This window comes from Mirounga angustirostris, unplaced genomic scaffold (assembly GCF_029215605.1).
Source record: "Mirounga angustirostris isolate CCGP_5_RB_7025 unplaced genomic scaffold, mMirAng1.0.hap1 SCAF_1, whole genome shotgun sequence".
NCBI classification, from domain to species: Eukaryota; Metazoa; Chordata; class Mammalia; order Carnivora; family Phocidae; genus Mirounga; species Mirounga angustirostris.
Genome location: NW_026991709.1, coordinates 197,557,989 through 197,571,955, shown reverse-complemented (window position 1 = coordinate 197,571,955; position 13,967 = coordinate 197,557,989). Strand labels below are relative to the sequence as shown.

At 60.2% G+C, this 13,967-nt stretch overlaps 1 protein-coding gene and 1 long non-coding RNA gene across 15 annotated transcripts in view; one reads left to right on the top strand and one right to left on the bottom strand.

The window, feature by feature from the left end:
* Nucleotides 1–65: 65 nt before the first annotated feature.
* Nucleotides 66–13,113, bottom strand: MST1R (macrophage stimulating 1 receptor). 14 transcript variants are annotated; one of them, XM_054504728.2, is made up of 21 exons: nt 11,611–13,113; nt 9,625–9,804; nt 8,580–8,768; nt 8,368–8,496; nt 8,045–8,215; nt 7,344–7,495; nt 6,819–6,984; nt 6,569–6,705; nt 5,987–6,148; nt 5,798–5,891; nt 5,443–5,655; nt 5,194–5,340; nt 4,952–5,114; nt 4,680–4,868; nt 4,389–4,604; nt 3,945–4,025; nt 3,610–3,791; nt 3,381–3,490; nt 2,945–3,110; nt 2,396–2,532; nt 66–634 (listed from the first exon to the last, which is right to left on the bottom strand). In XM_054504728.2, exons 1-21 carry the CDS (start codon nt 12,835–12,837, stop codon nt 379–381), a joined length of 4,467 nt encoding a protein of 1,488 aa, XP_054360703.2. In that variant the 5' UTR covers nt 12,838–13,113; the 3' UTR covers nt 66–378. The 14 variants fall into 14 exon arrangements, with proteins under 14 accessions (XP_054360703.2, XP_054360705.2, XP_054360707.2 ...); XM_054504730.2 differs by having other exon boundaries at nt 4,389–4,601; XM_054504732.2 differs by having other exon boundaries at nt 4,680–4,781.
* The window catches only part of LOC135365346 (uncharacterized), a 13,096-nt gene continuing 9,568 nt past the window's right edge, over nt 10,440–13,967 (top strand). The window contains exons 1-2 of the long non-coding RNA XR_010413014.1: nt 10,440–10,578; nt 10,666–11,157. This is a non-coding gene — a long non-coding RNA (uncharacterized LOC135365346). The remainder of the gene's footprint in view (nt 10,579–10,665; nt 11,158–13,967) is intronic.

Below are 13,967 nucleotides of genomic sequence, written 5' to 3'. Positions count from 1 at the left end.
CCCTCCATTCCCTCAAAGCAGCCTGCCTCTCTTTCAGAGCACTGACCACAATTTGCACTCGAATATCCGTTTGTTCATTTACTAGTTCAAGGGCCAGTGCCTGTGCGGTCACTGTTGAGTCTCCTGTGCCCAGCAGGTCGGGCACACACCGGATACCCCATAAACACTCATTGCATCGAGGATCACCCCACTGCTCCCTCTGTGGAGTGAGGGGCCAAGAGGCCCTGCTCCCTCGGGTCGCCCCTGAAGGTTCAGGGGCAGAGACAGGACAGAGGCCAGCTTGGGCTGCCCCAGGCCTGGCAGGGCCCAGAGGCAGGTTGGGACGAACTCCCTGGCTGCTAGGCAGGGCCGGTCCCTGGGGCCTGCCTAGGGCTGGGGTCACGTGGGCTGTGATGGCTCTGAGAGAGGCCGGGGCCGACCCATGCTCCTGTGCACAGGCGTGGTCTGCGACTGCCCCAGGGGCTTGCTGGCCTCATCCGAGGCACCAGGGCCCACGTTCACGTAGGCTGCAGGCAGCTGCACGTAGTGGTCCCCGAGCAGCCTGGCCACCACGTGCTCCACTTCCTCCACCAGCACCGCGAAGGTGGGTCTCACCGCCGGGTCCGAGGCCCAGCAGCGATGCATCACAGCATACCTGTGGGGGGAGGGGCATGTCAGAGCACGGTGCATCCCCAGCTGGAGATTCGGGGCGGCCCACCCGCTGTGAATCCGCGAGGGCAGGCCACACAGCGATGAGGACAGGTGACAGGGCCTACTGCCGAGCGCTGCCCAGTCAGGGCAGCTCTTCTCAGCCTTGCGGATTGCTGTTCCAGTCCTGCCTCCCCACCTGGCAGAGGCCCAGTTGCCCCGAAGGTTAAGAGCTTGGACTGCCGTGCCCAGTGACCTGAACAATGTGATCTTGGGCAAGTTCCTTAGGCTCTCTGTGCCTCTGGATCGTGCCCTGATCACAGAGCTGTTAGGGCAGAGGGTGGGAGGACGCAGGTAAAGTGCAGAGCTTAGGGCGCAGTTCGTGAACTATCACAGTTATATCTTTTAGGAAGGAAGCCCGTGTCCAGTGAAATGAGGATGAGAAGTCCTGAGCCTCGGACGTGGGGGGTGGCCCCAGTGGCACCGTGATTCCCAAGCAGTGTTTCTCTGGGTTTGCCTGGTGGGTCCTAATACGTGCCTCTTCATCTTGGAAATGCCATCCCTGCCTTAAGTGACACTAAGTGCCCTGCACACAATAATCTCCTAATTCTCAGACTCTCTGACGGTGGTACTGTCATCATCCCAACTTTACAGATGAGGAAACTGAGGCCTCGAGAGGAGAATGGACTTGGCCTGGTCTAATGGATGCTGTGGCGGTCCACTCAGATCCCAGCGGCGGCTGCCGGCTCTTGCTGAAGCCCTCCCTCGGAAGTGCCCTAGGCAGAAGACAGCTGCCTTCCCCAAGCTCTCACTGTGACCAGTGACTTACTAATGTCTAGTCCCAGGACCAGGCCCCTTGATCTAAATTTTGTAATACTCCGAAGAGCCACCCCAGATCAAGCAGCCGCTGTGGGATGGGCTACGGCCTCTGCTGCATCACAGGGCACGGCAGCCCAGCTTCTCCACCAGCCCAGTCCTGCTTCCCTGGCCCCCAGTCTACCAAGAAACCCCCGGTCCATATAGCCCCTGCTCAGAGGCTCTCTCAGGGAACCTGACCCGGCGGGGCAGATGGGCGGTAAAGGTGATTTCCCTTACTTCAGACCAGATGCACTAGTGAAACGAATAATAAAGATCAAACCCAAGGCAGGCAGGGCCGGAGGAAGGGTTACTCATACCCTTTTGGAACACAGCCTGAGACAGGAGTCATCAACCACCTTTACCTGTGACCTGGTTCTTCCTGCCCTAACCACAAAGCCCTGGGCACGGGCAAGGCACGCGGACCGCTTCCGCAGCTGAACCCTCGCATAGACCCACCGGGCAGGCACGGGGACAACGCAGCTGCCACCGTGCCTTGGGAACAGGGAATCTGAAACTATATTCAGTAGGGAAAAATCCTGATCTGGAGATGTGGAGGGGGCTAGTGTGGGAGCTAATGGAACCTTTCCTTGAGGTTAAGTGAATGGAAAAGATGGAAAACAGGCCCCCTTGGCGGGGGTGGGGTGAGAGGAGTGCTGAGAAATCAAATCACTGGCCTCAACCCAGACTCTGAGTGGGGAGTACCGTTACCATGGCAACCATGATATCCTCCCAGCACTCAGCCCCAAATGGGGGTGGAACCGGTCCACAGATGAGGAAACTGAGGCCCAGAGAGGGGCCCTTTCCAGGTCGACCAGAGGATCAGTCAGAGAGCCAGCTGAGAGCTTTGTCCCCTGCTCCTCCCTTGTTTCTGGGGCCCAACTCCCTCCCATCTCCACCTCCGCATACTCACAGAGAATTGGGGCAATACTCAGGCTGGGGCAGGCGCCGACCCTGGGCCAGGAATTGAGTGAGGTCGAAAGGGTCAATGTGGGGGTATGGTGGGGCGCCCCGTGTCAGCAGCTCCCATAGCAGCACACCAAACGACCACTGTGGGAAGGGGAGAGGAGACTCAATTCTTACCCCAAATTTGGGGGAAGGTGGGCCCCCCAGGTCCTCTACCTCCCAGAACCCTCCAGCTGGAAATCAATCAGAGCCCACTCCTCAATACCTCATAAGCATCTTCCCTCAGTCTCTTCTTACCACCGGACCCTGCCCAGAGTTGAGCCTGGGAAGGCCCTGTATTGTCGGCAAGGAGCCAATGAGTTCACAGCCCCCTCGTGCCCTGGCAAGAGGAGTCCATCTTAGACCTGCTCCAGAGGTGGGCAAATGGGCTGTGTGGGGGGCTGCTCAGCTTGGGGACTCCCGGGACTCAGATCATCAGCTGGAGCTGAATGGGCAAGGCCGAGTGCTCTCCCAGGACACTGAGGCCTTGTGGACTCTGGGACGGGTGTGGCCTCACCACGTCAGACTTGGTGGTGAATCTGTAGGTCTGCAGGCTCTCCAGCGCCATCCATTTGACAGGGAGGCGAGCATGGTGGTGCTGTCGAACGCTGTAGTACTCCTTGTCCAGGATGTCGCGGGCCAGGCCAAAGTCAGCCACCTTGACAGTGAATGACTCGTCCAGCCTGAGGGTGGGAGGGAAATCACACTCAGGACTGGCCCCCACCAGGCCCTGAACCCATTTGTTCCAGGCCTTCACAGGGCTTCAGAGCCACAGTGTCCAATCTAAGCCTGCGCAGGGCAGACAGAAAAACAGAGGGCCGGAGAAGGGTGGACATGCCGAGGGCTGCACGGTAAGGGCTGGAGTGGGGGCCCTTCCCTGAGGTGCCTTTAGGCAGCTGCACACCCTGGTGCCCTGCCCCCCTTGCTTCACCCCAAATGCTCTGGCCCCTCACATGCAGTTCCGAGCAGCCAAGTCCCTATGCACAAACTTCTGCTCTGCCAGGTACTCCATGCCGCGGGCTACCTGAAGGCCAAAGCTGATGAGGTCCTTCACTGTGGGATTCTGGGGGCCACAGGTGAGTCAGTAAGCAAGGGCTTAGCAACGCATCCCCAGCCACTGCCCACGTCGCCTGACCCCCTCCCCGCCTCCCCCCGCCTGCCCTGGGCCACCTGAGCACGGACCCGCTGGGGAGAGCGGATGAACTGAAGCAGGTCTCCATGGCGCATGTAGGGAAGTAGCACACGGGGCAGCCCTTCTGGTGGCAGCACGATACCGATGAGAGCCAGCACGTTTCGGTGGTGCAGACCGCGCATGAGCAGCCCCTCGCGCAGGAAGGCCTCTACCTCCTGCACCTCCGTGATGCCTGCAGGGTGGCTGGAGTCAGGCTCAGACCAGGGAGACCCTCTGCCAGGGTCAGATGGGGAAATGGAGAAGAAAGGTCTCCTGCTCTGGGTCACTCAGCAAGGTGGGGGAGCACAGCAGGGCCGGGGACCCTCCTGGCCTCTTCCCCACTTACGACTCAGCGACTTTATGGCACAGTGGATTCGATTCTGGTCCTTGTCTATGTATTCTCCATGATAGACAACTCCAAAGTGGCCTGGTGAAGGGGAGATGGTGAGGGGGCCCCAATGGCCTGGGGTGCACACCACATGCTGTCACCGGCAACCAAACCCCAGAGCACCAACTGGCCAATCTGACATTAAAAACAAGCAGCAGCTACACGGTGACAGAGCCTGCAGCCCACCCACGCCCGCCTAATCTGCCCCAGAATCCACTGAAGACAGAACGATTTCCTACTCCACAGGTGAGCAAATGGAGGCTCAGAGAGGTTCTGTGGTATTCCCAAGGTCACAAAGCTTGGTGAAAAGGCCAGAGCGGAGTCCTGCCTAAATGTCCCTTGAGCCCTTGCCATCTCAGGACTCCATCTGTGCCCCAGCCCCACCTGTCTTGGCCCCCACACCTTTGCCAATGACTCGGTCACTGTGGGTGACCACCCGCTCATGGGGGATCAGCACATCCTTGACTTCGGCCAGGAGCGCAGAGTCCAAGTCCCCAAGCTGGATGGACGCTGTCCGCAGCAGTGGGACGCAGGACCCATCCCCACTGTCTGCGGAGGACGCTTTGTAGTCCCGGGTGGTGGAATCCGGACCATCCGGACCATCGGCGTCAGGGGCTGCTGTGGAGGAGATAGAGTGAGGGGCCTGTGGAGTAGAGGGTGTGGCTCCAGCTTTCAGCGCTTCCCCCAGCTCACCAAGGCCATTTCTGTAGTCAGAGCCCAAGCGGAGCACAGGCAAGGGCACGGCTCCGGCCCTCCAGTCCAAGGACACCAGGTCGCCTGGGTTTAGAGAGAGGACTGTGGAAAGACAGCCCTTGGTGGCCAGCCTCTCCAAACTCCTAGAGGCTGCCCTGTACCCAGGGGGTGTGGGCAGACCGCCAAGGCCTGGGCAGAAAGAGGATACAGAGACTTGGAGAGGCCATGGTTTGGGGGTACAGGCTGAGTCGGGAGGGGAGTGGAGAGCTCACCTAGCTGTTTCCTCCGCCAGTAGCTGAAGATCAGCGCAGCGGCCAGCACAGCCACAAGCAGGAGCAGGGCCAGCAGGAGACCGAGGAGTAGCCCCTGGGGGACCCCCTCCGGGCCCGGCCGTACCACCCTGCCCAGGATGTGACATTCATCATCCACGCAGACCTGGGGGCAGGTAGCAGCTCAGGCCCAGCCTGTAAGCCCCGGCCCACGTCTCCTGCGGAGGGCCAGCTGAGCTGCCTACCTGCAGGGGGACACCGTCCTTGTCGAGTTGCAGGGAGGGGGGCAGGGGGCAGATGACCACATCTCCCCGGAGCTCATGCTGGCAGCTCTTACCATCCATGGTCACGTTCACATCCACACAATCAGCCACCGCGCCCAGCCCAATATACTGCAGAGACAGTCATGAGGACTGGCCAGTGCCCCCATCTCCTCTGGGCAAGGCTTCAGCCCCAACCCTCCACCGTCCCTGCCCTCCATCCCCCATGCTTACCTCAAACTTAATGGCATGCTCCTCAGGCTTCAGTGGAGCCAGGTCAATGCTGGGTGGATGTGGTGGGGGCAGGAAGCGAAAGCCTGGCAGCGTGAAGCCAGCAGCTCCATCCCCCCGGGCGCTCAGGTTCCCCGTCACCCACCCCTGGGGGCTTCGGACCACATATTCGGGCAGGTGGCACGAGTACTGCTCCGGGAGCTGCCCCTCACACTGCTGGGGCCCAGGCAAGAGTGGTGAGCCAGGCGTTCCATCTCCCGCCACCCCGGTCTCCTCAGCCCAGCGTGGGGTAGAGCTGGAACTCAGCCTTCCTCCCTCCTGGCTAGTGCCCACTTGGCAGCTGCCCGTGCCCGCTCACCCTGTTTTCCACTGCCCTAAGCCCATCATGGAATGACAGCACTAGGCGCCACGCCGAAGTCAGATGCTGGCCACGGATGGTGACGTGGGAGCCACTGTGGAGCAGAGCAGTGTGGTGGGCTTGGGGTGCTCTCTCGGGCTGGCTCCCTCATTCCTAGGAGACCAGAGCGGGCAAGGGGGTGGCACTTACATGTAGCCACAGTTGGGGCTGATGCCCAGCACAACAGGGTCTTCCCGGTAGTGGAAGTTCCAGGAGCCAGGCACCACAGCGCCCCCCACCTGCAGGTGAATGGGAACGCTGGCCGTAGCCGCCCCAGGGGGCGTGGTGCATAAAAGCTGCCCCTCGATGACCCTGCAGAACGGGGTGGGGGATTGGGCTCAGGATCACCCTCCGTAATGGCCAGACCTACCTTCTCCAAGGGTCGGCCAATCCCTCCCAGTTCCTCTGTTGGTCATCCCAACCTGCCCATACTTGGTGGGTCTGTTTGAAGATGGGGCCATTAAGTCTTCCAAGAAGGCGGGGCGGGAACACGTTCCCCACAGCCTTGGTTGGAGCTAATAAACTCTGTGATGGGTTGTCTCACCATCCCCAGACTGCCTCTGGGCTGAAGGGGGCAACAGAGCCTTCTTCCTGGACCTGCTCCCTACACTGACCATGTGACTGAGCTCTCCTCTCTCTGCCCTGGCAGGATCCAAGTCCCACGTGGTAAGGGCTCCCGGGGGGGGGGGGGGTGCCCTGTAGCCTCCCCTCCCCTGGCCTGTTGGCACTTACCGTTCCAGTGGGCACTCAGTCCCATTGACCAGCACAGCCTGGCTGGTGCCTAGAGACAGGCCCTTGCCTTCAAGGGTGAGGCGGGTGCCCCCTGCCCGTGGGCCAAAGAGGGGTTTTACTGCTGTCAGCACTGGCTCCTAAGAGGGTATGGAGGTGGCTTAGCTTGGCATAAGAGGCCTTCCACTCCAAGCCCCTCACTGCCCATATTGCCCGGCTGGCCAAGGGCACAGACAAGGCAAGGTGGCCTCACCATGAAAGAGAAGCCTTGTAGCATGGAGGTGCCATCTATCCGGAAGTGCTTGCCTGGGGGCATGTTGGTCACGGTGAGGCTGATATTGGCTGGTCCAGCTGGCTGCATGTCCGAGGGCTCCACCTCACACTCAAGCTCCTCTACAAGGTTTTTCCGGGGCACGGGTCTAGGGCACCAGGGGAATCCAAGGTCAGTCAGGGGTCACACAGGCTTGGGTGCATGCCTGCCACATATCAGGTCTCCCCTGAGGCCAAAGACGGCATCTCTTCACTCTCCTTCCTCCAGGGTAGGCAGGATCTGGTGAGGCAGGGACTAACCTTGCCCAGTTCCACGACTCCACAGATGGGTAGGGCATATACAGGCTCAAGAAGGGACAGAGATGTCTCCTCAGACACCAAGCAGCCAGAACCACTGCAGCTTGCCTCCTACCTCCTTGCCCCCAGCAAGCAGAAGACAGGGTCTCAGAGGGAAGGGGCTGCTTGGTCACCCCTGTCAGGGATAGAAAGGGCAGAGACCAGATTATACCTGAGGTTTGAACTGTCCAATCGGCAGGGACTTTGGCCCACGGTGACTTGATGGGTGCCCTCACGCACCAGAGGAGCAGGGTTCAGGTAGAAGTTAGAGCCGCACAGGGTCAGCCTTGTGCTGCCCCTTCGGGGTCCACTCTGCGGGTAGAACTGAAGAGGGGGAGAGAGCCTGAGTCCCTTGTGTGGGTCAGGGCTCTCAGCTGTCTGCTTTCCCCAGAGTTTTTGGTCATGCCCCTTGCTTGCCCTCCCTCCAGTCCCCTAGGCCACTCCCTAGTCCTCACTCAGGCACTTTTCTGCCTCCAAGTCTCTGCATGTGCCATCCTCTCTGCCAAGAATACCCTTCTTGGCAATACTGAGGACATTCCAGGCCTGAGGATCATGGTTAAGACATGCTGATCCCCCGCCTGGGGGGACGTCAGACTCTTGATTTTGGCTCAGGTCATGATCTCAGGGTTGTGGGATCAAGCCCCATGTTGGGCTCCACCCCCAGCAAGGAGTCTGCTTAAGATTCTCTCCCTCTCCCCCTTCCCCGCTCACGTGTACATATGCACTCGCGCTCTCTCTTAAATAAATAAATCTTTAAAAAAAAAAAAGATACTAAAAGAAATAGTATTAAAAAATTTTTAAAAAGACATGCTGAGCCCCACCCCAGGCCCAGCTTGTCCCACCCTTACCTGTGCCCTGCCAAGCAAGCCATACCTCAGTAAGCTCAGGTGGGCAATGATCCTGTTGCCAGGAGCCAGGACACTCCTTCTGCCGGCCACACATGTCTCCACACCAGCCACAGCCCATGAAACGCTGTGCCCGCAGACAACTCCCACAGGTGAGGAAGTGGCGGCAGCCAGGGCCCTGGATAGGTACCTGGAAGACCTTGGAGTGGCAGACAGGTGGCTCAGGGGTGCTGGGAGGGGGAACCAGACCCCATAGGCGCCCTGGTTATTGTAGGTCAGGGTGGCGGGATGGGATGGAGGGGCTATGCTCCCACAGTCTTGGCTCCAGCCCTGACCCCAGTCCCACCTTACCTGGTCCCCAGAGGCAAAGAACAGGTGGTCTCCAAGGCGACTGACATCCCGTTGCGTGGGCTGCCCATTGCTGCCCAGTGAGAAATTGGACACATACAGCAAGTAGTTGAGAGATCTGGCCAGTTCCACCTGGGACAGGTCAGCTGTGAGCAAAATGGAAATGGGGATGGGGACCCAGGGACAGGGAGCCATGGAGATGGTGGGAGTCCTACCTGTAGGATGCGCCCATCGGCTGTGCCCATGTGGGCCACTGTGACATTGTCGAGGCGTGTCACGTGCAGTGCAGTGACCTGCACTGGTCCTAGCAGCCCGTTGAAGAGGTCCACACGTAATAGGCTGCCGCTGACCAGCAGAGGGAAGTGATGGCAGCTGGTGTTGTGGCTGGGGGCCTCCAGGCCAGGCTGGGGAGGGCCAGGGAAGGGGTCAGGGCTCATCACCTCTGTCAGTGACCACAGCAGCCCAAACCCCCATCCCTTACCTAGCTTAGCTAGATAAGGCCCCACGCCTGCCACTTACCTGCCCCCTTCCACCTATGGGTCTCTCAGAGGCCAGGAAAGAAGGCTGGAAGACCGGCTTCTCCTATGCCTTGCTCTGACCTGCCATGTTCATTCTGATAATGACTTAGAGTCTTACAGGCCCAACCCCATTCCGTCCTCACAACCACCCTATAAAGTGGGTGCTCTCACCACTCCCATTTTGCAGATAGGGAAATGGGCTCAGAGTGTATTTGGTCACTTGTCCGGGGTCTTATAGCCTCCTCTCAGGAGAGGAGCCAGTAAGAAGTCCGAGCTCTTGACCAGTCCTCTTCCGCCCCCTGCCGGTTATGCCCTGCACTTCAGCCTGGGCTTCCGTTTCCTCTCCAGTGTAAGGTGGCTAAACTCTGAAGGTAACTGAGCCAGCATGGGACTGGTAACATGGTCCTTCTCCCTGAGATTCCAAAGATCTCCCTGCACCTCCAGCTGCTACCTGGATCCCCTTCAGGGTACAAAAGGGAAAAACTGAGGCCTGAAGGCTAGGCCCCAGGGATTGTGAGACACCTCTCCTCTGCTCTTAACGGGAAGGTGTTTGAGGGGCTGCACTCAAGGCTCCAAGGCAGGACTGTGGAAGCTTCTGAGAAATCAGATCAGGGTAAAAATGCAAGGTTTTGGAGGTGAGTGCAAAGCGCAGACAGGGCTAGTAGCCCTAGCTGCTTGGGACCTTCCCTTGCTAGCCCTGAGGCTCCCATCAAACCAAGTATGCTTAACCTAGTGCTCAGACCTCGGTGCTGATCAGGAGCCCTGGGGGTGCAGAGCTGGGCGCAGAAACTCTACACACTCTTCGTCTGTAGCCTGGGTGGGTGGGAACTGGGACTCGGTCCTCACTTGAGGCGGTGAAAGGGGCCTGGCCTTCGCTGGAAGCCATCCAGGTGTTTTCAGCATGACTCAGGGACAGGTGAGGCTGAGGGGTGGAAAAGAGGCCCTACTCCAGTCAGGGCCACACCCCTGTCTGCTTGCCCCTGGGTTCCAGGGCCTTAGCTCTGGGTTTCCAGGCTTGTCTATGAGCCCATGGCTCCTGAAAACATGACTCAAGGGCCCAGGGCCCCAGAGAGGAGGGTGACTGCTCCAGACTTAAACCCTACCTGAACCCACAGAGGGCAGGTGCCAGATAAGAGCCCCACAGGCTTCCTGAGGCCAGCCACAATCAGCACAAAGTGGGTGTAGCCCTGGAGACTACGTGCCCCGTCACCAAGCAAACACAGTACAGGCTGGCTCACACACCTCCCAGGGGCCTGGCCAGCTTGTGAGCCATCTTGAGATCAGTCCTCCTAGAACCTGGCACTGCCAACTCATGCTGGCTGTCTTCTGACCTACTGACCACCAGCCAAGTCAGGGAGAGGTTCTGACTCCCCGAGGGAAAGCGAGGAGGGCAGGCGGGGCTGCCCAGGCCCAGAAGAGGGCCCTCCACCCCTACTAGGGTCTCTGCAACGCAGAGAGACTCAGCTGAGGGAGTGAGGCTGGAAATCGCCCACTCCTTGCTGTCTGTTAAGTTCTCCTCCCACGTCTGAGGCATCCATAAGAGCTAGAAAGGAATCAGCGGGGAATGTCACAGAAGGGCCAGGGCCACAGGGCAACCAAAGACTCTGAGAGCAGTGCCTGTGAGTCAGCTCACTGAAAGACCACTCCTCTAAGGCTGTTCACCCCGTTGCCTTGGTTTAATCTCTTATAAGCTAGGGTAGGACTGTTTCAATGGCTCTAAAGGGTCGGTTTGGGTTTTATCCTCAGCATCTTTTAACGAATGTCCTGTTTGTCTCTCCTCCAGCTCCCTGACACCATGGCTGGAGAGAACCTGGGTAGGGCCTGCTGGAAAGAGCCCCCAGTTCAGCATGGGCTGGGAGACCTCCTGCCTGGGGTGAGAAGGGAAACTGGAGCAGGGCCCCGACTATAGTGGAAGAAAGCCTGGGACTCCTTAGTGGTGAACCAATTCCAACCACCCCTTCCTAAGGCTTTACTCATCCCCAGATGTTTACAGTTGCTTGCACAAGACTGGGGTGAGCCTCCCGGAATTTACAAGAGCCAAGCCGCCTCCACCATGTCCTACGTCCTCCCCACAGAGAACTCCCATAGAGAACAATCGGGGATGAGTGTGTCAGTGAAGCCCAAGCCATGGAGGCTCTTGGACAAGCCCCCAAACTTCCAAGGCCCAGAAGGCTCCCTGAATTGGGGGTGGGGGCTTTCTCTGACAACTCCTGCCCACCCTCTTTGGAGAGCAGAACAAAACAAGTGCTTCCAAAGGGAAAACAGAACTGTGTTGGTGAGTAGCTCTATCTGTGTGACTCTGTTAGCATCTGCCGTGTGGGGGGCTGTTTCTCTGTGTATGTGCCTGAGGGAATGTGTGGTGGGCCGGTAGGAGGGGATCCCATCCTTCTACCCGGAGTTTGGCAGTGTGTCTGCCAGAGACAGTTGTGATGCAAGCTGGTTCTCACACAATCTGGGAAACTACCTAAAAAATCAGAGGCCATGGTAACTGAGAGGGTGAAAGAGCAAAATGGAGGAGCAATAGGGGCTAGCCTGGCTGGGAGGTGAACCTCCAAGGTAGCCTGGGCTTGGCTGATCCCCGCACCCCGGCACCACTCCACCCCGCTGCCCCAGTGCTAAGGAACTGGGTGGAAGAGAAAATTTCTCCCCTCCTCCCCTTTCCCCTCTCGGCCCCTCTCACTGGATTGAGCCACCTGCTCCCAGGTGAGGGTCCCTCCTTTCTGCTCACCGGGTTGGGGCAAAAACTGGGCGACTGGAAGAAGTTGAGGCCTCGCTGCAGGCCGTGGAGGACAGGAGACTCACAGCAGCGCTTCACACCCTGCTCGATGAGAGTGTCCACCAGGTCGATGGGAAAGGCACAGACGACAGAGTTGGGACTCACACCGGGGCTGCTGTCGCTCTGAGCCGTGAAGACTCCGAAGAGAACTTCCTGGCCCTCGGTGATGCTCAGCTCCGTGGCCAACCGGCTGCCCACGGGAGCGGTGTGGGCGGCTCTCAGCACCGGGTAGGGCTGTCCTCCCTCAGAGGCCCTGCGGCGCCGGCGTTTGGGCGCAAATCGGCAGTCGAGGACCAGCTCACGGTAGTCGTCCAGGTCGGGCTCAGCAGCGCTGAGCCGTGCCAGGCGCGTGTGCAAGGCGCCCGGGGGGGCTGTCTCGCTGACCCGCTGCACGGTCAGGAAATAGACAAAGTCCCCGGCGCGGAAGCTGTACACGTACTCGATAGGGTAGGAAGCCAGATGCTGGGGCAGCACTGACAGTGCTGCAAAGCCGGGTGCGAATCCTGAGGCATCGGCCTTGAGGCGCCGGATGGACACTGAGCGGGGGCTGAAGCTCGCGCCCACCGACTCGTCCAGCGAGGATGCCGCGTAGAAGTAGGAGGCATGGCCCTGCTCAACCACGGTCACGACGGTGCCCAGAGGGCTGGCCACACAGTCAGGGCACTCCTCAGGTCGGTTGTGGTGGGCGGAGAAGAGGCAGACTGGCGGTGCCAGGTGCAAGGCTGTCCCTCCGGGCTGAAGCTCGTGCAGGAAGCAGCGGCCATGCAGGCTCGAGCCGCAGCTGACCAGGGCGGGCAGCGCGGGCTCCAGTACCAGCACCTGTGCATCTGTGTCTTCCTGTGGGCCGTGGGGGCTCGGGCCACAGGCTGCGCATGTCTGGCAGCCAGGGTCCCCAACAGGGCCCGTGGCCAGGCTCTCTACTGGCTGCAGGCCAGGCCCAAGCACGTACAGGCGATTGCGTGTAGCCACGAACACGGCACTCCCGTCCTCGCCGCCCTCGTAGGTCGTTATGGCCTGCACCGGAGCTCCGGCCAAGAAGCTGGGCACCTCGTACTCCACGTCAAAATCGCGCAAGGCGGCGAAGGAGGTGTGCGGGCACTGCCAGGACCCCGTGGCCAGCAGCGGCGGCAGCAGCAGCAGGAACAGTGAGGGCTGAGACGGCAGCGGGAGAAGCTCCATCCAGGCCCAGCTGGGCCCCGCAGGGACTCCTGCAGGCCCGGGCCTGGCTGGGAGCAGACTCGAGGAAAGTCGAGGCTGGGACCCGCGTCCAGAGCCCGTCCTGAGAGCCCTCCGGCAGCTGAGCCCCGCCCGGGGCTACCGTGACGCCCAGCGCCCTCCCCTGCCCTCGGGTCTGAGCACCTGGCACCAGGTGGACACACAGACACCGCCAGGGAACAGAGAAGCCGCCTCACCTGCCGCCCCAGCTGCCGCCCCAGCTGCCGCTCAAAGCCTCAGCTCCGAGCAAAGTCGGCCCGAGGGCGCTGGGCGGGGCGGGCGGGGCCAGGGTGTGGGGGCGGAGCTGTAGGCGGGGCCTGCCGAAGGCCTGGACTAACCAGCCCCTCCGCCCACCCGACTCTCCAGGCCCTCGCAGGCCTGTCACCTACACTTCTTGGGCGCGTTTTTCTCCGTGGCGTGTGGGTGGGTGTGCGTGGAGTGGCCCGGAGAGAGGTAAGGAGGCCTGAGCCGTCCCTCACGAACCCCCAAGCCCGACTAGGCTGAAGTGAGGAGGGAAGGGGGCCCAGCACCAGTGAGGGTTTGAGGACCACCTGGCTTATTTCTTCCCTTGTCACGAGTATACAGCAACACACTCAGACGCTGGTTCCCGAACAGGGCCTGGGGACCCCTGAGAGGCCAAGAATGTGTGGAAGACCAGAGGGGAGACGTGGGGCCCTCCAGTGGTACCGCTACCCTTTGTGGTCAGGAGCCATCGGTCCTTGGGCCTGCCCTGGGATGTCAGTGCCAGGATGGTGTGAGGAAGGTGCGTTGCACCCTACCTGCCCAAGGCGGTAGGGGTTATGTGTTGGGGCCCACCGTGCTGGCTAGACATTAGAGTCAGAGAAGAGGCAGCTTCTGTGGAGGCCCAACCCTATAGCTCTGGTACCTCCACGGCTGCCTCAGTCCGCAGAATTTGCAGGATGGGGATAACAAAACACAGTGCTGGCCTTGCTGGCTGTGCTCCAGTACCCCCTGCTATGGGGGGAACATAGGCTTTGACAGGGGACCTCTAACCTGCTCTGTGAGCTATGCTGGGCCTCCGTCTCTCTGTCTCTGAAATGAGGATGTAGTTCTAACTAGGTGGCTGCCCAGAG